This window comes from Rhincodon typus, chromosome 8 (assembly GCF_021869965.1).
Source record: "Rhincodon typus isolate 14 chromosome 8, sRhiTyp1.1, whole genome shotgun sequence".
NCBI classification, from domain to species: Eukaryota; Metazoa; Chordata; class Chondrichthyes; order Orectolobiformes; family Rhincodontidae; genus Rhincodon; species Rhincodon typus.
In genome coordinates, this window is record NC_063339.1 from 647,674 (window position 1) to 672,644 (window position 24,971).

At 42.8% G+C, this 24,971-nt stretch overlaps 1 protein-coding gene across 1 annotated transcript in view; it reads right to left on the minus strand.

Annotated features, from left to right (window-relative positions):
- LOC109923567 (feline leukemia virus subgroup C receptor-related protein 2-like) overlaps positions 1-24,971 on the minus strand; it is a 96,436-nt gene that overhangs the window by 9,392 nt on the left and 62,073 nt on the right. Inside the window, exons 5-9 of the mRNA XM_048599983.1 lie at positions 16,289-16,399; positions 11,242-11,347; positions 8,770-8,881; positions 7,603-7,661; positions 4,353-4,442 (exon numbers count right to left, since the gene is read on the minus strand). Of these exons, the coding sequence (XP_048455940.1) occupies positions 4,353-4,442; positions 7,603-7,661; positions 8,770-8,881; positions 11,242-11,347; positions 16,289-16,399 (478 nt within the window). The remainder of the gene's footprint in view (positions 1-4,352; positions 4,443-7,602; positions 7,662-8,769; positions 8,882-11,241; positions 11,348-16,288; positions 16,400-24,971) is intronic.

Here is a 24,971-nt window from a genome sequence, read left to right on the forward strand (position 1 = left end):
GGGGTGGGGTCATGATCAAGGGGGCGGTAGGAGGAGGTGTCGGAGAGTTGGCGTCTGGCCTCGGCGATGTAGAGGTCAGTGCGCCATACTACAACTGCGCCTCCCTTGTCCGCGGGTTTTATGGTGAGGTTGGGATTGGAGCGGAGGGAGCGGAGGGCTGCACGTTCTGCGGGGGAGAGGTTGGAGTGGGTGACAGGGGTGGAGAGGTTGAACGTAGTTCATTGAAAGCTGCGTCACAGGTGGACAGGGAGGTGAAGAAGGCATTTAGCATGCTGGCCTTCATTGGCTGAGGTGTTGACTATAGGAGTTGGGACGTTATGTTATAGTTGTATAAGTTGTTGGTGAGGCCGCACTTGGAGAATGGTGTACAGTTTTGGTCACCCTGTTATAGGAAAGACATAATTACACTGAAAGTGTGCAAAGGAGATTTATGAGGATGTTGCCAGGACTAGTAGACCTGAGTTATAGGGAGAAGTTGGCCAGGATAGGACTTTATTCCTTGGAACATAGAAGAATGAGGGGTGACCTTATTGAGGTGTGTAAAATCATGAGGGATATAGACAGGATGAATGAATATAGTCTTGTTCCTAGGGATGGGGAATTGAAAACTCAAGGGCATAGGTTTAGGGTGAGAGGGGAAAGATTTAAGAAGGAACTGAGGGGCAACTTCTTCCCGCAGAGTGTGGTGCGCATATGGAATGGGCTGCCGGAGAAAGTGGCTGAGGCAGGTACAATAGCAACATTTAAAAAGCATTTGGATAGGAACGTGAATGGGGAGGGTTTAGAGGGATATAGACCAAATGCGGGCAATTGGAACTGGCTGAGTGGGCACCATGGTCAGCATGGACCAGTTTGGGCCGAAGGGCCTGTTTCCATGTTGTATTACTCTATGACTCTGTAGAATGTGACGTTGTGTTGTGAAATTTCTGATTAGATATACGTTGATTTATTAAGATATGAAGGATTTTGTGTGCTACATTTGAGCTCAACAAACCCAATAATCATCGTTACCCCACCTTTACAATTATTCTAATCTGCTTTGAAGTGGAAAAGGAATGCTTTGTATAAAAATCCCAATGTAAAGCAATAATGCATTCCTGGATAGGTCTTATAGATTGGGTCTTAGATAAAACAGTGAATGGTGTATGATCTACAACCAACAGTTTTCCCTTCAGTGCTGTAATACTGAGTGACAGGGAGTAATGTAGGAACATTGACATCAGTTAATTACCATTGATCATTACTGGAAGCCAAAGTCTAATGATTTATTCTGAGGCAGGAATGCAGAGTCAATTAAGCACATTTCCTAGTTCAAAATGCTGCAATAAAATGTTAATACTGTGAGGCTAATTCCCCGCTGATGCACAGACATAATATGCGTGCACTGTGAAATGAAGTCCTCAGACAGATATTTGCAGCACACAGAAACATGAACATACAAACAAGGAACAAGAGTACACCACTCAGCACTGTCAGCCTGCTTCCCCCATTCAATAAGATTGTGGCTGATCGGATTTTAACCTCAATTTTACATTCCTGCATATTCCCCGATAATTTTTCATCCTGGTCATCCATCAAGAATCTATCTACCTCTGCCTTAAAAAATATTTTAAAATGGGCCAGCATTTATTGCCCATCCCTAATTGTCCCGAGGCAATTTTTAAAATTCATTTACGGGATGTGGGCATCTCTGGCTTGGCAGCATTTATTGCCTGTCCCTAATTGCCCAGAGGCAGTTAAAAGTCAGCCACATTGCTGTGGGTCTGGAGTCACATAGACCAGGTAAATTCAGGTGATTCAGATAGGTTTTTCCTGGCAATTGGCAATGGATTCATGGGGATCATTAGATTCTTAATTTCAGATTATTATTGAATTCAAATTCCACCCTCTGCCATGGTAGGATTGGAACCCAGGTCCCCAGAACATTACCTGGGTGTCTGGATTAATAATCTAGCGATAATACCATTAGGCCATTGCCTTTTGAGGAAGGGCATTCCAAAAACTCTCAACCTTCTGAGAAAAAAATGCTTCTTCATCACTGGCTGGACCAGCATTTATTACCCACCTATAATTGTCCAGAGGGCAGGTAACAGTCTGACGATGACCAACAGTCTGATGTTGGGGAAAAACCCATCTGGTTCACTAATGTCCTTTAGGGAAGGAAACTGCCATCCTTACCTGGTCTGGCCTACATGTGACTCCAGACCCACAGCAAAGTGGTTGACTCTTAACTGCACTCTGGGCAATTAGGGACGGGCAATAAATGCTGCCTAGCCAGCAATGCCCTCATCCCATAAATGAATTAAAAAGCCCTTGTCGTTTTTTTGCTCAGTGACAGTGCCACCCAACACAATGGAGGTTGTTCTGTGTGAAGGCAGGACTTTGTCTCCACAAGGACTCTGCGATGGTCACTCTTACCGATACTGTCATGGACAGATGCAACTGCAGCAGGCAGATCAGTAAGGATGAGGTCAAGTGTGTTTTTCCCTCTTGTTGGTTCCCTCACCACCTGCCGCAGACCCAGTCTAGCATCTATGTCCTATAGGAGCCAACCAGCTCGAGCAGTAGTACTGTTGCTGAGCCACTCTTGGTGGTGGACATTGAAATCCCCCACCCAGAGTACATTTTGTGCTCTTGCCACCCTCAGTGCTTCCTCCAAGTGTTGTTCAACATTGAGGAATACTGATTCATCAGCTGACAGTATGTGGCAATCAGCCGGAGGTTTCCTTGCCCATGTTTAACCTGAAGCCACGAGACTTCATGGGGTCTGGCATCAATGTTGAGGACTCCCAGAGCAACTCCCTCTCGACTGTATACCACTGTGCCGACCCCTCTGCTGGGTCTGTCCTGCCGGTGGAACAGGACATATCCAGGGATGGTGATGGTGGTGTCTGGGACATTGTCTGTAAGGTATGATTCTGTGAGTATGACTATGTCAGGCTGTTGCTTGACTAGTCTGTGAGACCGCTCTCCCAATTTCGGCACTCGCTTAAATTGAAAATAGTAGTCTTAGAGCACATTTCTCTCCCTAAAACTGTATGTAAAATTCAAGCACATTATAGTTGCTGTTATCCAGGGACACTTTCACAATCCACTCTCATTGATCCACACCAAGTCAAGTACAACCTGCTCTCCAGTTGGTGCCAGAACATGCTAATCTAAGAAATTGTCCCGAAAACATTCAATGAATTCCTCATCTAGACTACTTTTCCTGTCCTTATGGAGATTAAACTCCTCCATGATTATTGGATTACTGTTTTGACAAGTTCCCATTGGTTCTTTGATACCCTGTCCTACCATGTGGTTACTGTTAGTGGGTCTGTGCACAACTCTCACAAGTGACTTCTTGCTTTTATCATTCCACATCTCGACCCAGACTGTTTCCATATTCTGGTTTCCTGAATTAAGGTCATCCCTCTCTATTGCGCTATTATCATCTTTAATTAACACAGCCACTCCTCCACCCTTTCCTAGCTCTCTGTTCTTGCCCAATGTGACATACCCTTCAATATTCAGGTCATAATCTCGGTAATTCCTTCTTCTGTTGCATTTCCCCAGTGCTTGATTCACCACAACTTCCCAAATTTGTGACCCTGCCCTCACCATTTATTTTAAAATCCACTGTACTTCAGAAATGCAGTACTTTAGAAATGCAGTTCCCAAGATCACCAGTCCCTGGATGGTTCAGGTGTAGGTTGTTCCATCATACAGCTTCCACTTTCCCCAGTACTGTTGCCAGTGCTCCACGAAAGGACCCCATTTCTCTCAGTCAAGTCTTTCAGACACGTATTAATTTCTCTACCCTTGTTTACCTGATGCCAATTTGCATGTGGCTCAGGTAACAATCTAAAGATTTGAGGTTCTGCTTCTCACTTTGGTGCCTATGGCCATGCAGAATCTCTTTCCTAGTTCCAATACCGTTGGTGCCTACATGGATCATGACAATTAGATCCTCACTGTCCCACTGCGAGTTCTCCTCCATTCCAGAGCAGACAAACACAGAGCCTGGACTCATGTTCTTTGCTGCAGACAGCAGTGTCAATCCCTTTGTGTAGTACATTGTTCAATGCTCATAGAGGGCAGAAAACCAACCCCAAGTGTGAATGGCAGACATAAGCTTTCTCTTTATTTCTTCATGGGATGTGAATGACACTGATTGGGTCAGCATTTATTGCCTGTCCCTAGGGGCCCTGGAAAAGCTGGCAGTGGGTGAGCTGCCTCTTAAACTGCTGCAGTTGCACGCTGTGAATGCTATTAGAGAGGGGGTTCCAGTGAAACCCTTACACTTATTGCTACACAATGCTCGAGCAATGGAGTTTAGTCATTCTGCAAAAGGTGTTTCTAATTCCTACCTCTGATGACAACAACCGACGAGGCAAGATGAATGAAGAAATTGTGGCAGCTGTTGATCCATAATCGAGAAGGTGATTTGCTCCTACGTTCTATAAGACATACACCATACGTCATGACACATTAATGATCAAACATCATTGACAGTTAGTGCTCCTCTATGTGAACAATTGCTGCTTGACAGAAGGCATGTACTAGACAACATCAACCAATAGAAACACCAGAAACAACAATTAAACATCCTTCAAAGGCTTTGTGAAAATGCCACCATTGTCAACATGCGATTTCAACGTGCGATTCGTTGTCAACGTTTGATTCGTTGTCAACTCTGGAACTCAGAACACACCATGACTACATTAAACATTCTGATAGACCCATTTGGATATTCTATACAATTCAGAGAGGCACTATATAGAATGCATAGGGAAATTCTAGTCTCTCTCCTCAATGATAGATGCAGAAGATATGGACAAATTTCTTTTGCCCACACTGAACACGGTCCTCAGTGTTAATGTATGTAGCTTCTAAGCACATGTAAATGCACACACTGGGAGCCCGATGGATAATCTTAAATTGGTTTCTGGGATAACTCTTAGCACAGTTGGGATTATGTAGAGAACGCTGTCCATTATTAGATTCACATCTAATGTTGGCCATGATGTTCTGAGCATTATAAGCACAGGCTGATTAGCATGCTGCCCACTGTGGGTGTTTTGATATGGTCCACTGTCACTGGGATGAACAGCCTATGTACCCAACATCACACAGGCACTGTAACTCATATATCACATTACACATTTGTGTGGAATGTGAAACATCTTTTTGGCTGAAAGGCAGTATCAAGCTCCTGAACTTGGCAATTCACACAGTCTCATTGAAACCATGTATACCAAAATAGCTGGCATTGCCCTGGGATCCCAACTAGGCCAGGCTCTTGCTAACAAGAGCAGCTTGTCTTTGATTAAATAACCATTTGCGCATTTCCGATAAACAAATGATACATTTGTGATCTTTAAATTTGCAGCTGCTAAGAATTTCCTTACACAGCTTTAATAAGCTTTAATATTCTGAGCTCAGTTTATCATTGACATGGAGAAATCAAACAGTGTCCTTTGCTTGATGCATCAGTTGAGAAACTTGCCAATGGTTTCTATTGTTCCCACTCCCCCACCCCCCCACACCCCATCACTGGGGCAGTCTGTGATCCCTACTCTCAGCTCCCCCAGCCCTGGGCTGTCTGCCTGTGTCAGTCCACCCCAACTCTAATGGAAATCATGCTCCTGCTATTTGTGGAGTTGTCACAGAAGTTAGGGACACAGATTTTTTACAGCGCAGAAAGAGGCCCTTCAGCCCATCATGTCTACTGAGGTCAGTAAACATCCGTCTATTCAAATTAACGATATTATTAAGGTACACAGAACTCCCAATTTCCCTGTCATTCAGACCCCAGGCTGACAGAAAGCACAGACCTAGTTTCTGTATTTAACAAGAATTACTATTTTTTAACGAAGAAATAGATTCCAGCTAAGGTAAATAACATGGACATATAACCTCACTAGTTTTGTTTTATTCACCCACAGGATGAGGTCATCACTAGCCTAGGTCATCTTTACTGGCCATCACCAATTGGCAAGATGGCAGATAAGAGTTAAGAGTCTGGAATCACATGTAGGCCAGATCAGGTAACAATGGCAGATTTCCTTCCCTAAAGAATCAGATAGGTTTCTCTTGAAAATTGATTGGATAAAGAACAAGAAAACAAAGAACAGTACAACACAGGAACAGGCCCTTCGGTCCATCAAGACTGCACCAACACATGATTCCTTTCGAAACAAAAAGCCTTCTGACTCTTTGCAGTCCATATCCCTCTATTCCCTGCCTATTCATGTATCTGTCAAGATGCCTCTTAAACATTGCTATTGTATTCCCCTTCACCACCTCCTTTGGCAGTGCATTCCAGGCACTTACCACTCTCTGTGTAAAAAAACTTGCCTCTCACATCTCCTTTAAACTTTCCCCCTTTTTACCTTGAACCTATGCCCCCCAGTAATTGACATTCTACTCTGGGAAAAAAACTCTGACTATCCATGCCTCTCATAATTTTGTAAACTTCGATCAGGTTGCCCCTCAATCTCCAATGTTCAAGTGAAAACAAACCCAGTTTGTCTAATCTCCTCTCATAGCTCATACCCTCCAAAGCAGGCAACATCCTGGTAAACTCTTTCTGACTCTCTCCAAAGCCTCCACATCCTTCTGGTAGTGTGGTGACCAGAACTGTAGACAATATTCTAAAAGGGGCTAAGAAGTTCTGTACAGCTGCAACATGACCTGCCAACTTTTATACTCAATGCCATGAAGGCAAGCATGTCATACACCTTTGTGACCACCTTATCCACTTGTGTTGTCACGTTTCAGGGAACTGTGGACCTGTACGCTTGGATCCCCCTGTAGGTCGATGCTTCTAGGGTTTTTGCCATTTACTGTATACTTCCCTCTTGTATTAGGTCTTCCAAAATGTATTGTCTTGCATTTGTCTGGATTAAACTCCACCTACTGTTTCTCCCCTCAAGTCTCCAGCCTGTCAATATCCTGCTGTATGCTCCAGCAATCCTCCTCACTATCTGTAGCTTCCCCCAATCTTTGTGTCATCTGTGAACTTGTTGGTCAGACCAGCTACATTCTCCTCCAAATCATTTAAATATATTACAAACAACAGGGGTCCCACCACTGATCCATGCAGAACAACACTGGTCACAGGTCTCCAGTCAGAAAAACACCCTTCCACTGCTCTCTGGTCTTCTCTGACTAAACCAGTCTTAATGCCAGATTTTACTGAATTCCAATTTCATCATGGCAGGATTTAAACCTGGAACATTACTTGAGTCTCTGGATTAATAGTATAGCAATAATACCATTAGGCCATCACCTCTTTCTCACTGATTTGAAGCAGAAGGATATTGTGAGATTCCCAAGCTAGCAATGTTGGCCTTTACAATGGATGCTATTCTTAAAAATATGTTGATTTTGGTCTTTACAAAGGTGGCAGAGCTAGCATATTATATGTTGAGATGATAAAGAATATTTATAGCCAGTCATAGTGTGGATCTGATACCTAATTATTTGTTGAATGATTAGTAATTCATTGTGACAGAGAATGAGGTAAGTGTGAGGTTTGATGTGAGAACATTTCCACAGGACAGATTTTACCTAAACATAGCCCAATAGATGAAGGCTGAAAGTTGTTTTACTCACCATGTCTGGTGATGCATGCATGTTTGCCTTCTGTCTCTTGAGGTCTGATTTAATTGTAGCTGTTAAATGAAATGGTTGCATTGTTAATTAACTTCCCATTTCTGTGCTCTCTGTTCCTCCTCCTTATTAACAATAAAATACCAGAAATAATGAATCTGAAGCCCAAACACAAAACCATTCCAGGGCATTTCAACAGAGGCATTGTGAGCTTACAGAGAAGCAGCACTAATTTACATCAGGGCAACAAGGCAGCACCGTACTGTCAGCAGCAAGTACCCAGTGCTGTCTGCTTCTGACAGAGCTGAACACAACTCAGTCATTTATTAAATTATAAAGGACTTAGAAGCATGGCTTAGTAAGTGAGTAGGCAGAATAAAATTTAACAAACAAATATGTAAAGGATTGCACATAAGAAGCAATAATAGGCAACAAATGAATGGTGCTGAACTGTGATGAAATGTGTGTGAATTATATTTATATCTCTTGTATATCTCTGGTCACGTTAAGAGATGAGATTTCATTCTTGTGGCATATGGGTGCTGATGACATTTGTGAAGAGTCTGAGAAAACGCAAGGTCAGACAGTTCTTTCTAGAACCATGACCTAATACAGTTTGTATAAAGTTATATGACGTCCCAGAATTTATTGCTCATTCCTAATTGCCCTTTGAGAAGGTAATACTGATGAACCGCCTTCTTGAGCTGCTCCAGTCTCTGTGCTGAAGACTGACCCACAATGCCCTTAGGGAGGGAATTCCAGGATTTATACCCAGCGACAGTGAAGGAACAGCAATTTCCAAGTCAGACTAGTGAGTGGTTTGGAGGGGAACCTGCAGGGGGTGGTGTTCCCATGTATCTGCTGCCCTTGTCCTTCTAGGTGGAAGTGGTCATGGGTTTGGAAGGTGCTGTCTGAGGATCTTTGGTAAATTTCTGCAGTGCATCTTGTAGATGGTACACTCTGCTGCTACTGAGCGTCGGTGGTGGAGGGAGTGGATGCTTGTGGGTTTGGTGCTTATCAAGCGGGTTGCTTTGTCCTGGATGGTATCAAGCTTCTTGAGTGTTGTTGGGGCTTAACACCCAGGATGTTGATGATGACTGATAATTCCTTTTTTGTGACTTTATCTGATAATACTGTAATTTCCAATATGTACAATATAGATTTCCTCACCAGTTATCACAGTTCCAATGAAGAGAAACACAGAGATGAAAATGTTCCCTGCCACAGTCCCAAAGTGATCAATCAGTTTACCCTGTGCAATGGTAAAAGTAATTCCGAAAACCTAAAATATAAAAACACAAATCTAAATTCAACTCAGCAATTTTTAACAACATGTTTTGTCTTTCCTTTATTCATTCACGGGATGAGGGAGTCAGTGGCCAGGCAGGATTTATTGCCCATCCCTAATTGCCCAGAGGGCAGTTCAGAGTCAACCACATTGCTGTGGGTCTGGAGTCACATGTAGGCCAGACCAGGTAAGGATGGCAGTTTCCTTCCCTAAAGGACATTCGTGAAACAGATGGGTTTTTCCAACAATTGACAATGGATTCACGGTCATCATTAGATTCTTAATTCCAGATATTTATTGAATTCAAATTCCACCATCTGCTGTGGGTTTACCTGAGTTTCTGGATTAACAGTCCAGTGACAATACCACTAAGCCATCGCTTCCCCATTTTCTCGAAGGTGAAATAATTTTTGGGACTAGATGAGGGTCTTGAAAAGCAAGTATGTAAAACAGAAATGTGATCCCATATATTGCCTTTCTTTTTTTCAAAAGTTGAATTTACAGCCAATGTGCAATAAGCCTTGGGGGATAAAGGGGAAGAAGTTAATTGAGAAACTAATCAGAAGACACCAAGCCTGGTTTCTAAATTTTGAAGATGGAGGTAGAGGTGAGGACGAAGATGAATTTCAGAGTTTGAGGGCCTGGGAAAGTATTCTTGGAGCCCCTGCAATGAGTCCCAAAGGAAACCTGAAGATGATGTCAGAAGAAGGAAAACTCAGGGAAGGAGGAACTATGGGATGTGTACTTGATGTTTAGGTGGAATCTAACAGGAATTACAAAACAGAAATGACCATTCTGAAAGGGAGACAGTGTGACAGAGACAGAGATAAGATGAAATAGGGAGATAGAGAGAAGAGAGAGAGAGATAATTGGATAAGTTTACACACTGAAGACAGGTGGCAGGAATTGGAAAAATTCCTGGATTTATTTTGTAAAAACTGTATAATTTTATTTTTCTGTTTTTTTTTATTGTGGCTGAAATGGGAAAAGGAATTATTTTAAAAAAGCCATATGAAAAGGACTGTGAAAGGAATTGCGGCATACATAAAAACAAGTTACTAAAACTCAATGCAAATCATGTTAACACTGAGTTGGGGAGCGGGGGGGCGCGAATGCTGAGTTCTGATTAGCTCAGGTGCAGCTGAACAGCTTATGGGTGTACCTGATACTGGCAGGAGCTTACAGATTGCTGTAAGGACAGATAGCGTGTATTTCTCTCCAGTAAAATACCTAAAGATTGAAGAAAGCCAATTTATGACAATGTCAGGCAGAAAATAACTGAGAACCAGTTATAGGAAAGATATTATCAAGCTGGAGACAGTTCAGCAGAGATTTACCAGGAGGTTGCCAGGTATGGAAGGTTTGAGTTATAAAGAAGGGCTGGATCAACTGGGACTTTTTTAACTGGAGCATAGGAAGTTGAGAGGTGACCTGATAGAAGTTTATAAAATAAAGAAAGATATTGATAGAGTTTAATGGTAGTTGTCTTTTCCCTAAGATGGGGAATTTCAAGACTAGGGGGCACATAAGAGGAGAAAGATTTAAAAAAGACAATTCGGCAAATTTTTTACACAGAGGATGGTTTGCATGTGGAATGAACTTCCTGAGGAAGTGGTGGATGTGGGTACAATTACAGTGTTTAAAAGATATTTGGATGGATATATGAATAGGAAAGGTTTGAAAGGATATGGGCCAGGAGCAGGCAGGTGGGATTAGTTTAGTTTGGGATTATGTTCGGCATGGACTGGTTGGGCCGAAGGGTCTGTTTCCATGCTGTATGACCCCATGGCTCTATAACCAAAAGGAATATCGAAGGTTCTGCACATAGGTAGTAAAGCAACTAAGAGAATCATAGAGGAATGATGAGAGAAGACTGTCAGCTGACATAATCAAGTGTCCCAAAGTCTTCTCTGGCCATATATATAATAAAAGGGTAGTAGAAGGAAGAGTATGTGTTGCAAATCCAGCGTTAGCGAATTTTTCTGAAGAAGGCTCTAGGCCCAAAACATCAGCTTTCCTGCTCCTCTGATGCTGCTTGGCCTGCTGTGTTCATCCAGCTCTACACCTTGTTATCTCATATTCTCCACCATCTGCAGTTCCTACTATCTCTTAGTGAATTAGATCTGGTCTGGCTTGCTATCCCTGTGTGATAACACAAGACTCAGGCTAATGAAACCTTAACAATGATAGGAAATCAACAAGCGCTAGGCAGCAGGTTTAAATGGGACTGGGAGATAAGAAATCATATGTGTCCAGGATTTCTGAAATGTCCACATTGTCCAATTGATGTTTCAAATCCCATCTATTGGTGGAAGGTCACAAAGAGGGCCACAGGACGAGCAAGTGTGTTTTACCTGCGCAGATTCATTAAGCAGGCCTGAAGATGTCCCCTCAGACTCAGGATAGGTAAGTTCTGCACCAAATTCAAAGCCAAGGGGTAAGTAGCCTGTCATAAAGAACCTGAAAAATAAACAGGAAGAATGGCTGCGTGAGAACCATCCTAACAAACACAACTAACCTTTGTAGAACAAAAACAAAGTTGCGGGAAAAGCTCAGCAGGTCTGGCAGCATCTGTGAAGGTAAAAACAGAGTTAAGGTTTTGGGTCCAGTGACCCTTCCTCAGAACCGGACCTGAAACATTAACTCTGTTTTCTCCTTCATAGATGCTGCCAGACCTGCTGAACTTTTCCAGCAATTTTGTTTTTGTTCCTGATTTACAGCGTCCGTAGCTCTTTCAGTTTAAACCTTTGTAGAAATTTACTTTTGGGATATGGGCATCATTGGACAGCTTGGCACTTATTGCCATTCCTTTGTTGTTCATGCTTTCAGAAACTGCTGTCCCTGCTCTCTCTCACAAGAACAGAAATATTGCAGAAACTCAGCAGGTCTGGCAGCATCTGTGGAAAGAAAGCAAAGTTAATATTTCGAGTCCGGTTACTCTTCATCAGAACTGACAGCAGTGAGGAAAAGGTGGTATTTATGCTGAAGATGGGGAGTGGGTGTTTGGAGGAAAAGGAGAGGGGAGAGGTGAGTTGATAGGTGGAAATGGAACCCAGAGAGAGAGGTCTGAAAGGGGGAAGTAAACAAGGAGAAAATTTGGATGTCAGGCCAGGACAGAAGAAACATAACAGGATGAGGGTGTGGGGTGGGTAAAAAGCATGGAATGATGGAGTCAGGTTCTAAAGTGATTGAACTGGATGTTGAGTCCTACAGGCTGCAGGATTCCCAAGTGAAAATGAGGTACTGTCCCTCCAGTTTACACTGAGATTTGCTAGAGCACTGCAGTAAGTCTGAGACAGAGGTGTTTGCCAGGGAACACAGCGGTGTGCAGAAGTAGCAGGGAACAGGAATCTCAGGTGTCTCAGAATCTCAGGAATCTCAGAAATCCCATTTTCTGATGAAGGGTTTAGGCCCGAAACGTCAGCTTTCCTGCTCCTCTGATACTGCTTGGCCTGCTGTGTTCATCCAGCTCTACACCTTGTTATTTCAGATTTTCCAGCATCTGCAGTTCCTACTATCTCGGAATCTCAGGGTCTTTTTTTACGGACAGATTATAGGTGTTCTGCACAGTGGTCACGCTTCGTTTCCCCAAGGGATTGCAGTTTAAGAATAAGGAATTGGTGCTGTGATTCTTTAGATCCCTGATGGGTCTTTAGCACAATTACTGAACGTAGTATTTGCCCCCTTACCTCAGCAGACTCCTGCAACAGAGGGGGTGCGGCAAAGGTTCACTAGACTCCATGCTCAGACAAAGAGACTGCCCTCTGAGGGGAAATTGAGGGCAATGGGCCTATATTTTCTGGTGTTCACAAGAATGAGAGGTGAAAATTTTGGGGAATACAAACAACTGGGCCTCAATTTCTCCTCAAAACACAATCCCAACGGATTAATTGAGTATCCTTTGTTGCATTCCCCCCTTTGGTAAGTATATCCTTCTTTCAATAAGGAAACCAACATTGAGCACAGTACTCCAGGTGAGGTCTCACCAAGGCTCTATACAATTACAGCAACTCCTGACCTCAATTCCTGTTGTGATGAAGGACAAAGCACTGTTTGCCTTTCCAGTTACTTGCTGCACCTGCATGTTCGCTTTTACCGACTCATGGACAAGAATACCCAGGTCACCTTGGACACCTGCACTTCCCAACCGCTCCCACTTGTATTTTTTTTCATCAAAGTGAATAGATGAGAGAGTGCAGGAGTCACTGGGTGTGTGTTAGCTGTGGAGGCACCTGGAAGGGATGACACCTTGGAGGAGTGTAATTCAGTCTATGATATGCAATATATAAAGGGATTATCCGGGAGGGAACAGTCAACAGCAGAAAACTAATTGTTGTCAGTGATTCAATCCTCGGGGAATGGAGCACAGAGAATGGGTTGGGATAGAGAATGAACTATTTCTAAATCCACCATCATGAGTCCCAGAGGGTGTGGTGTCTCCCTCAGTGTCAAAGCAAAAGGCATCACAAGGAAGGGGCAGAGTATTCCACAGTGGGAAATGACAGAGCTGGAAGCTGTGATACTCATCAGTAGCAACAGACAGCAGGAAAACAAGGTCCTGTGGAAGACCTCAGCAGCTAGTGAGGAAGTTAAAAAGTAGGATCTGGAAGGTAATCACAGGATGAGAGATGGCCCAGGACAAGGGTTTCAGACTCATTAAACATTATGTCAGTCTCTCGTCATTCGTTGATCATCCTCTAATTCAGTCTCTCCCCCTCTGACACTGAAGCACTCTCTCAGTACTGTCCCTCTGACACTGAGGCACTCCCTCAGTACTCTCCCTCTGACACTGAGACACTCCCTCAGTACTCTCCCTCTGACACTGAGACACTCCCTTAGTATTGTCCCTCTGACACTGAGGCACTCCCTCAGTATTGTCCCTCTGACACAGGCACTCCCTCAGTACTAACCCTCTGACACAGGCACTCCCTCAGTACTAACCCTCTGATACTGAGGCACTCGCTCAGTAATGCCCCTCTGACACTTAGACGTAATAAATAAGAAGAAAATAAACTTTGAGGGTAAACTCAAGCAATATCAAAATGGATAGTAAGAGCTTCTTTAAGTATATAAAATGGAAGAGAGAAGTCAAAATGAGTACAGGCCGCTTAGAAAATGAGGCTGGGGAACTAATAACAGGGAAACCAGGAAGTGACAGAAGAGTTCCATAAATATTAATACACACATTAAAGATGAGAAAAATGTACGTAATATAGCTAAGTTTGCAGGTGGCACAAAAATAGGTGATAAGGCAAGTGGTGAATGGTGACACAAACAGACTGCAGAGGGATATAGGCAGATTAAGTAAGTGGGCAAAATCTTGGTGGAAGGAATATAATGTGTAAAATGTGAGGCCATGCATTTTATCAGGAGGAATAAAAGAGCTGAAAATTATTTAAATAGGGATAGACACCTATTTAGGGATAGAAAGTTACGGAACAGAGAAATCTGGGTGTTCTCATTCATGAGTCGCAAAAACTAGCAAAGTTCAGTGGGTAATAGGGAAGGCAAATGGAATGTTGGTCTTTATTTCAAAGGGAATGGAGTATAAAAGTAAGGAGGTTTTGCTAAAACAATACAAGGCACTGGTCAGACCACAGCTGGAATACTGTGAACAGTTTTGGACCCCTTATCTAAGGAAAGATATACTGGAGGCAGCCTAGAGAAGGTTCACCAGGCTGATACCAGGTACGGAGGGACTGTCTTATGAGGAGATGTTAAGTAGGTTGGGCCTGTACTCATTGGAATTTAGAAGAGTGAGAAGAGACCTTTTTGAAACCAGGAAGATTTTCAGTTGATTTGATAGGGTAGCTGTGGAGAGGCTTCCCCTTGTGGGAAAGTCTCGGACCAGAGGGTCACTCAGGATGACTGTACTGGTCTAGTGGGAGATCTGAAACAGATGCCATCAAACTCTAACCAGTGTCTAGCAAGGCTGTGTACAGACCCTACACTATTTACAATCTACCTGACAGTCAGTATCTGCCTCAAAAGAGTAACTATCCTTTTGTGCCAATACTAAATACCATCTAGATGGAAAACTCTTTAACCTCAAATATCTCCATGCCAAAACTAAACTAACCATCATTGATATTCTTGATGTACATTTTGCAGATGAGTGCAGTGACATTGTCCCCTCTGCACCATCTCGTCCACCAGTTCCTGTTTTCCCAACTCTCCAATAGCCAACGCTCCAGAGGAGGTCAAAGAAACTGCATCAATGACACTTTGAAGCTTTCCTTGAAGAACAGAAACATTAATATTAATGACTGGGAGGAATTTGCCACCAGGTACTTCAAATCTGTGCCCCTGTCTATTGTACTTTCTGGATCTAGTTTCTTCTTCGTTGCTCAATTTTGAAAACAAAATCTTGAATTGAGCTTCTTTGTTCTCGGGAAAGCCACTCCAGTTCTCTAGGCTCTCCATACATCTGATCTCCTTTATCATTGCAATAAATCTCCTCTGCATCCCTTTCCAAACCCTTTGCATTCTTCCTCAAGTGTAGTGCCCAGAACTGAATACATTTTTCTGGATTAACGAGTGATTTGTAGAGGATTAGAGCAAATTCTTTAATTTTTATTCCATTCCTCTGTTTGTAAAGTCGAGGACATTGGACAATTGGACTCTACTGTTGCTGATGACAAGGGCTTTCTGCTTGGCAACAACTATGTGATTGGTTCTCAGGTAGCTGAACAGCTTGAGGTTAGCAACAAGATAGAGAAAAACCTTCAGATCTCTACAGGCTCAGGAGCATCCCACTGTTCTCTGCAGTAAATGCCATTTTAAGCCTGTAGAAAATCAGTTTACCTTTCCTTCTGCAGTTGCTTTAAACTGTGACTTCTCATTAATAAGTCAGACACCTTTTACAAGTTCCAGTCATCCTGTGGCTCCTGCAAGCCAGTGGAAGCAGCTAGGGAAGGAAGACCAAGAAGTGGCATTCTGACCAGCCCAAGGTGCACCTCAGCAGATCTCAAGAATAAGGACAGCTGAACTGCTTTTGATCTTTCCCTCTGCTCAGAACACCCATGTTAATTTACACGCATGCACAAGTGTGTATGTCTAAGGAGGGAATTACTGAGGATTGGAGTAGAGTTAGGTGCTGACAGTTCCATATTGTTCACCTGTACCTACAGTCTACTTACTGGTAATAAATAGTAATTTTTGTAAGAACAGAAACCTGTTCTGTGCTTTCTGTAAACCTGAATCTAAAAATCAGGTAAATTGCAGAATTCTGTATTTTTAAATAAAAATCTTTAACTCTGTGACAATTTGAAAGGCTTGATTTCCAACAGGCTGCCCCTGGGAGGTGTAACATGACACATACTGACCAGTCACCTTGAGAGGCTTGCCATCTGTCTGTTCTATCACTCTATCAGAAAACAGCGTAAAGATGCTTCGACTTACCCCAGCATTCCAGCAGTCAGAAAGACAACCCACAGGTGACCCAAGTTAAGTGTGAATGTGAAAGTCACCATCCCTGCGAAGGCCAGGAAGTAAACCACTGATGTTGTTTGTCTAAGAGAAAAGGTAAAAGATGAGCAGTTTGAGAGGATTGCTATTGTACTGGCTTTCCCTATCTTACAACGGTGTGTTAGTATCCGTGAACTTTCCACAGGTAAAGTACATCACTGATGGTTACTTGCCCACCCATTCCCACTTGGTAGCTTGGTTTATCTTCATCTGTCGGTCTCTTGGAAGACTCCTACTTCAGGCAGGTGCATGAGATATGAAGTGGTCTTGATCTGTTTCATCCAATGACCAGTTCGCTCTGTTAAAGATGAACTGCTGCTTCCCTTCTGCAATGCCCATCAGTGATGGTAATTACCCTGGAACTGCCTTCATAATTAAAGGAAGCTGCCACAAATATCATCAGCTATATAATTGTCAAGAGAATAAACAGTGAAGCAGACGTCCTATGTTGACATGAGCCACACAAACCATCCTAAATCACACACAACAGTTAAAAGAACTCCATTCGTCTTGTCCAGTCAGTCTAGCACACAAAGTTCTGCCTCTGTTCACTCTGACTTCATGCAGCCCAATAGCCCATGGTTGTGCAGAGCAGGAGGTGTTTGTGTTTAATATCTGGGGCAGTGCATTCAAACTGAGGCTGAGACCTCACACTCAGCCCTTTGAAGGAAATCCCTAGTCAAGCAGTTAGCCATATTAGCATTGCTTTGTTACATGAAAGCATTCAGCAGCCTGGTGAAGTACCGACGTGCTGTTCCGCAGAGTAGTACGATGCAGGGTCGTGCACTACGATGCTCCGAACGCCGGATTCCTGATCTCAGCTGGACCACCAAAGGCAGGGGCACCGAGTAGAGAAGAGGGAAAAATCGAGGAAGTCAACTTGTGGTCCTCCTAGCACCCAGTTAGAAAATGGATGGAACTGTTCTAACAAGAAAGAATAATCTCTGTTACACTGAGTCCCAGTGAAGGGACTGCTAGCACACCAATTCACCACAAGAAACACTGAAGAGGCCCAGAGGCTTCTATGCCCAATCTCTCCCAAACAAAGGGTTGAGTTGGGAAGGGGAAGAAAGGAAGGCCTAAGGAAGGAATGAAACAAAACCGTAATGGAAAAGCTCCCATCAGATTGAGTTCCCCACCACAGCATGTGGTCAGCTCTCATTACAGCAAGGAAGTGGTTGATCTCCCACTCTGAGCACACCAAAGCAGTGCATGGTAAACCTGCTGTACTCAGTAGCTTGCTGCCCGAGGGAGTGAAGATGTCATCACTGCCCATCGCCTTCCCTCTGCCCCTCCTCCAAAATTACACAAGAGTCGAGCCAACCCAGCACCCACCGTCCCCCCACCCCAACCAACAGCAGATGGAACCCAGGATCAGTCATGCTGTGTGCTGCAGCATCCACATTGTAGCCTGCTTGCATCAGTCATAACTGGTTTCACACAGATGTCACTGATACTGCCAGTCCTGTTAAACGGAGTTGCACAAAACACTCAGGAAAGCTAAGCGTTAGTGGCACATTCAGAAATATACAGAGACATCTATTCATGGAAAATTGCAGCAACAGGTATACAGAAAGAAGCACATTTTTATATTAATACAATCTTTAATGGTGAATGGAAATTTCCACAAAGTAAAACCTCCAGTCATAGAGTCATACAGCATGGAAACAGACTCTTCATTCCAAGTAGTTCACACTGACCTTGTTCCCAAACTAAACTGGTCCCACTTGCCCACACTTGGCCCATAACCCTCCAAACCTTTCCTATTCATGTACTTATCCAAATGTCTTTTATATGTTGTAACTGTACCCACATCCACCACTTCCTCTGGCAGTTCATTCCACACATGAACCATTCTCTGTGTAAAAAGGTTGCACCTCATGTCCTTTGAATAACTTTCTCCTTTCACCTTAAAAATATGCCCCCTAGTTTTGAACTCCCCGACCCTAGGGAAAAGACCTTTGCTATTCACCTCATCTATGCCCCTCATGATTTTATAAACCTCTATAAGATCACCCCTCAACCTCCTACGCTCCAGTGAAAAAAGTCCCAGTCTATCCAGCCTATTTTTGTAACTCTAACACCCCATTCCCAGCAACATCCTGGTAAATCTTTTCTGAACCCTCTCCAGTTTAATAATATCCTTCCTCTATCAGGGCAACCAGAACTGGACACAGAACAGGCCTCACCAATGTCCTGTACAACTTCAACATGACGTCCCAACTCCCATACTCAAAAGGTATGAGCAATAAAGGCAAACGTGCCAAACACCTTCTTCACCACCCTGTCTACCTGTGATGCAAACTTCAAAGAAAATTATGTACCGAACCTCTCGGTCTCTTTCTACAACACTATCTAGGGCCCTACCATTAATTGTAAAGGTCCTGTCCTTGTTTGTATTGCCAAAATTCAATATCTCACTTTTATCCAATTGAAACTCCACCAACCACTCCTCAGCTCATTGACTCAATTGTTCAAGATCACTTTGTAATCTTTGATAGCCTTCTTCAGTGTCCAGTCATTTCACAGAGTGTCACATAAAGAATCAACATAAATGGGCTAGGAATCAGAACCCCAGGTTCTGGGGACAATGTATTGAATTATACCATGGGCAGATGATGAAATTTGAACTGAATGTGACTACAATTGGTTGCCCTGATAGAGGAAGGATATTATTAAACTGGAGAGGGTTCAGAAAAGATTTACCAGGATGTTGCTGGGAATGGGGTGTTAGAGTTACAAAAATAGGCTGGATAGACTGGGACTTTTTTCACTGGAGCGTAGGAGGTTGAGGGGTGATCTTATAGAGGTCAATTATTATCAAACTCATCTGGTCGATTAATTGAAGGAAATCTGCCATCCTTACCTGGTCTGGCTTACGTGTGACTCCAGAATCACAGCAATGTCATTCACTCTCCACTACCCTCTGGGCAATTAGGGATGGGCAATAAATGCTGGTCTAGACTAATGGCATCTATATCCTTCGAATGAATACAAATAAGCTAATCTAATAAATCAGTGTGTCAAAGCAACACATTTTGAATTGGTGTGCACATAAACAATGCTGGTGCATCAATGTAACAACTGTTTTTAAGACTGAGCAGTTCAGCTCAGCAAATAAATGAATGTATGGGAGTGAACCAAAGAATATCAGAATGGTCAAGGCTTCAGCCTAACCTGTGCTGACAGCTGCTCTCATGTGAATGTTGCTGAACCCTAGTCCAGAATGGAAGGCTTCAAACTCAATCCAGTCTCCATTAAATTAGCCGATCTCAGCTGGGGGAAGAGGTTAAGACTACTATAGAGGTCAGGAGAGGTGAGAAAATGCAAGAAAAGTCAGGAATCCCACTGGTATCTGTGCTCACTGATCCCTGCAGAAAAATGCAGACATGTCTTAGGAGAAGACCACCTCAAGGGCTCACACTCAGGCTCCTTAATGACATTCACAGTCTAATAGCATCGTAAGAATGTATGAAGGTACCAGTGAGCTACTGGTCTGTGTGCATAACTGCAGCAAAAGAGTCCACACCTTTGAGGATGAGAAATAATTCTCAGAATTATTAAAGACCATTGCCAAACAAATGCTGATGAAATCAAACTGTTACTGATCCACAGTTTGAGGAGTTGAACAATAAACTGATGACAGCATGTTTGCTAAAATCTCCAGTAAGTTAATCCAATTTCTTTACATCCACACACAATATCTGTTCACCATTGTCTGGGGAAACTGCCTAAAATTAAAACATTTCTGAAAATATTAATGGAGTCATTGTATCAAATGTAAGATAATCTCAATTAATCCGAATATCTTATCACAAAAATAATTTATATATACACAGTCAAGAGTGCACAATGTCTTGTAAAAGGCACACCCAGACAAACATTTTGTATTTGTCTATGATGGAACCAAGGACTGAGATAAGAAAATAACCAGATGGTGCGATAGAGATTTATCAGGGAGTGATGGGGTGGTGCGATAGAGATTGATCAGGGAGTGAGGAGATGGTGCGATAGAGGTTCATCAGGGAGTGATGAGGTGGTGCGATAGAGATTCATCAAGGGGTTGTGAGATAGAGAAGACAGACAGATCCCTTAAGGAATATAAAGAAAGCAGGAAAGAACTTAAACGAGCAGTTAAGAGGGCTAAAAGGGGCTATGAAATGACCTGGCCAAACTGATTAAGGAAAATCTCAAGGCTTTTTCTACATATATAAGGAGCACAACAGTATCTGGGGAAAGCATAGGTCCACTCAAGGTCACAGGAGGGAATTTATATGAGGAGCTGGAGGAAGTGAGTGAAGTCTTTAATGAACATTTTGTCTTGGTGTTCACAAAGGAGAAAGATGTGGTGGATGGTGAGTCGAGAGACGGGTATGTTGATATTCTGGGGCATGTCAACATAGGAAAGGACATGGTGTTGGGTGTTTGAAAAGGCATTAAGATAATGGAGGAGCTTAGTTACATGGTTAAGGTGGAGTGACTAGGGTTGTTTGACTTGGAACAAGACAAGATTGAGGTGAAGTTTGTTTAGAAAAGGTAGAGAAAGAAAATTTGTTCTCTTTATACAACTGAAGCAAGACTTCACTACTTTTATACACAATTCCTGTTGTAAGAAAGGCTAACATTCCATTAGCCGACACAGTAACTTGCTGCCAATGCACATTAGCCTTCAGTGACTAATCAACAAGGTCACCAGGTCCCTTTGAACACTTGCTCTGTCCAACCTCTTACTATTTCAGAAATACTCTGCGCATCTGTTCCTTATACCAAAGTGGATGACCTCACGTTTTTCCACATTATAATCCATCTGCCATGTTCTTGTCCAGTTGTTAAGCCTGTCCAAATCCTCCTGAAGCTGCTTTACATCTTCCTCAAAATCTTTATCAAACCCTCACATATCTTCTTTCTTAGCTTCATACTGAAGTTCCTCAATCCTGAAACCAGTCTTGTGAACTGTTTCTGCACTCTCTCCAATGCTTTCATATCCTCTTTAAAACATGCTAGGATGCTGTATGCTTTATGAACCATATTCCCAACCTATCCCACCATTTTTTATGATTCACACACATGTACACTGAGGTCCCTCTGTTCGTGAACACTGAATAGAGTAGTGCATCCTTGAGTTTATACAGTCTTGCCATCATCTTGCAATCAAACTGAACCACTTCACATTTCTCTACATTGAACTTCATCTGTCACATATCTACCCATTCCATAACTTGCCTACATCCTTTGAAGCTCTAAGCATTCCTTCTCTCAGTTCATAATCCTTCCCAGTTTCATATCATTTGCAAATTCTGAAGTGGTGCTTTGTACACTAAGGCTGAGGCTATTAATATCTATCAGGGAGAAAATCCCAGATATTCTACCACTGAACAATAAGATATAATTATGTCTATAATCATGACAATTTAGCTCATCATACTCTGCCAGATTGTTGCCCACTCGCTCAACCTATCAATACAGGGAGACTTGCCAATGTGGTACTGTTCTTTAAGAAGGGAGAGAGATATAAACCAGGAAACTACTCACTACAGTCTAGTGAGTTGGCCCTCACTGGTGGGGGAATGACTGGAAGCAATTCTGAGGGATAGAATTATTCTGCGCTTGGAGAGGTGAGGATTAATGAACAGCAAAGGCAGAAACCCTCATAACAATCCATAACAATTCAGGGAGGCAGTGATCTAAGTGGGATTATCATTGGACTGTTAATCTAGAGACCCAGGTAAAGCTCTAGGAACCTGGGCTCAAGTCCCACCACAGTAGATGGTGGAATTTAAATTCAATAAAAATGTGGAATTAAGAATCTAATGATGACTGTGAATCCATTGTTGCTTGTTTGAAAAACCCATCTGGTTCACTAATGGAAGGAAACTGCCATCCTTACCTGGTCTGGCCTACATGTGACTCCAGACCCACAGCAATGTGGTTAACTCTTAACCGTCCTCTGGGCAATTAGGGATGGGCAATAAATGCTGCCTGGCCAGCAACACCCTCATCCCATGAATGAATAAATATAAGTATTTAGATCTACACTTGCAATGCCAAGGTACACAAGGCTATGGGCCAAGCACTGGAAATTGGGATTAGAATAGTTAAGTGGTTGTTTTTGACCATTGGGCCGAAGGGTCTGTTCCTGTGCTGTACTGTTCTATGTTAATTGAGTGCAACAGATCTGTGAAATAGCCAAACTCTGATTGAATCGTGTAGTGTTTATTAAAACCATACACAACACTCCAGATGTAGTCTCACCAAGGCTCTATACAATTTCAGTAACATGTTCCCACTTTTATATTCCATTTCCCCAGCAAGATATGACAACATTTCATTTGTCTTCTAAATCACTTACTATATCTTACATACTACCTTTACTTGGTTCATGTACGAAGACACCAAGATACCTGTGTACCTGGGAGCTTTTCCATCTTCTCCATTTATCTAACATTTTGTTTTTCTATCCTTCTGGAAAAGTGGACAAGTTCACATTTCGCCATGCCTTACTCCATCTGACAAATTTTTGCACGTTGTCTTGAGTTAGCTGTATCTACCCAAATCCTCATTATTACAGACTCTCCTTCCTGTCATCTTTCTGTTATCAGCAAATTTAGTGACCATGCATTGGTTTTCTTCTGCTAAGTCAAAAATGATAGAATTGTAAATAGTTGAGGCTCACCATTCCTCTCATTACATCTTGCCAACTGGAAAATGGCCCATTTATCTCCACTATTCCAAAGTCAAATAGTCTTTCTCTTTCACAAACCATGTTGATTTTACCTGATTGCATTAATATTTCTAAGTACCCTGCTATAACCTCCTTAATAATGGATTCTTAACATTTTCCTTTTGCAAGTGTTAGGCTAACAGGCCAAAGATTTCCCAGTTCTCATTCCCCTCCTTTCTTGGCAGAACGGTCACATTTTCTATTTTTCTTATCTTATAGATACATCCCTGAATCGAGGGAATTTCGGAAAATTACAACAAATGAATCTATGATTTCAACAGCCACTTATTTTAAGAGCTTAGAATGAAGTTCATCAAGACCTGGGGACATGTCAGATTTTAGTTTCAATATTTTCTCAGGACCTTTTTCCTGGTGATTGTAATTGTTTGAAAGGAAGTCAGTACTGTAGTGACAATGTCATGGATCTAGTAATCCAGAGTCCCAGATTAATGTTCTGGGAACATGGCTTCAAATCCCGCTGGTGGTGAGAGTTGAATTCAATAAAACTCTGGGATTAAGAATCTAATGGTGACCAGCTAATCATCACTGATCGTTGCTAAAAAAAATCTGGTTCACTAATGTACTTTCAGGAGGGAAATCTGCCATCTTTACCTGGTCTGGCCTACGCATGACTCCAGACCCACAGCAATGTGACTGATTATTAAAAAAAAAACAAGAAGGCAGATTACCACCTGAATGGCTGTAAATTGGGAGCGGGGAGTGTGCAGCAGGACCTGGGTGTCCTTATGCACCAGTTCTGAAGGTAAGTATGCAGGTGCAGCAGGCGGTACAGAAGGCAAATGGTATGTTGGCCTTCATTGCGAGAGGTTTTGAGTACAGGAGCAGTTGTTGCAGTTATACAGGGCCTTGGTGAGACCACACCTAGAATATTGTGTGTAGTTTTGGTCTCCTTTTCTGAAGAAGGATGCGCTTGCTCTCGAGGGAGTGCAGCGAAGGTTTACCAGGCTGATGCTGGGGATGGTGGGTCTGATGTATGAGGAGAGATTGACTAGGTTAGGATTATTTTTGTTAGAGTTCAGACAAATGAGGGGGGATCTCATAGAGAATTATAAAATTCTAACAGGGCTGGACAGGGTAGAAGCAGGGAGGATCTTCCCAATGGTGAGTGTGTCCAGAACCAGGGGGTCACAGTATGAAGATTCGGGGTAGACCATTTAGGACGGAGATGAGGAGACATTTCTTCACCCAAAGAGTGGTGAGCCTGTGGAGTTCATTACCACAGGAAGTAGCTGATGCCAAAACATTGAATGTATTCAAGAGGTGGCTAGATATAGTACTTGGGGCGAATAGGATCCAAGGTTACGGGGAGAAAGCAGGATCAGGCTGTTGAGTTGGATGATTAGCCATGATTGTGAAGAATGATGGAGCAGTCTCAAAGAGCCAAATGGCCTCCTCCTGCTCCTATCTTCTATGTTTCTATTAAGAACAGTTAGGGATGGGCAATAAATGCTGACCTAGGCAGCAACCTCCCCACAGCCCAATGACTGATTAAAAATTAAAGTTGTCTGTCAAGCACATGATGAATTGGCACCTTCTTTTGTTTCCGTTTGCCAGGTTTAATGGATTCTATCCGCTTATTGAGCAGGCTCCAAGCAGCCATCGCAGCAGATCAACACCTTACCCAGAATATCAGTTCTCTACACCAATCAAGCTGGCTCATCATTTGGAAATGCTGTCTCCCATTTTATATTAACAGCCTGCTGCAAAACAGGAGTCTCTTCCCTAGGAGTTAGTAGGAACTGCCGATGCTGGAGAATCTGAGACAACAAGGTGTAGAGCTGGATGAACACAGCAGGCTAAGCAGCATCAGAGGAGCAGGAAAGCTGACGTTTTGGGCCTAGACCCTTCTTCAGAAATTTTCTGAAGAAGGGTCTA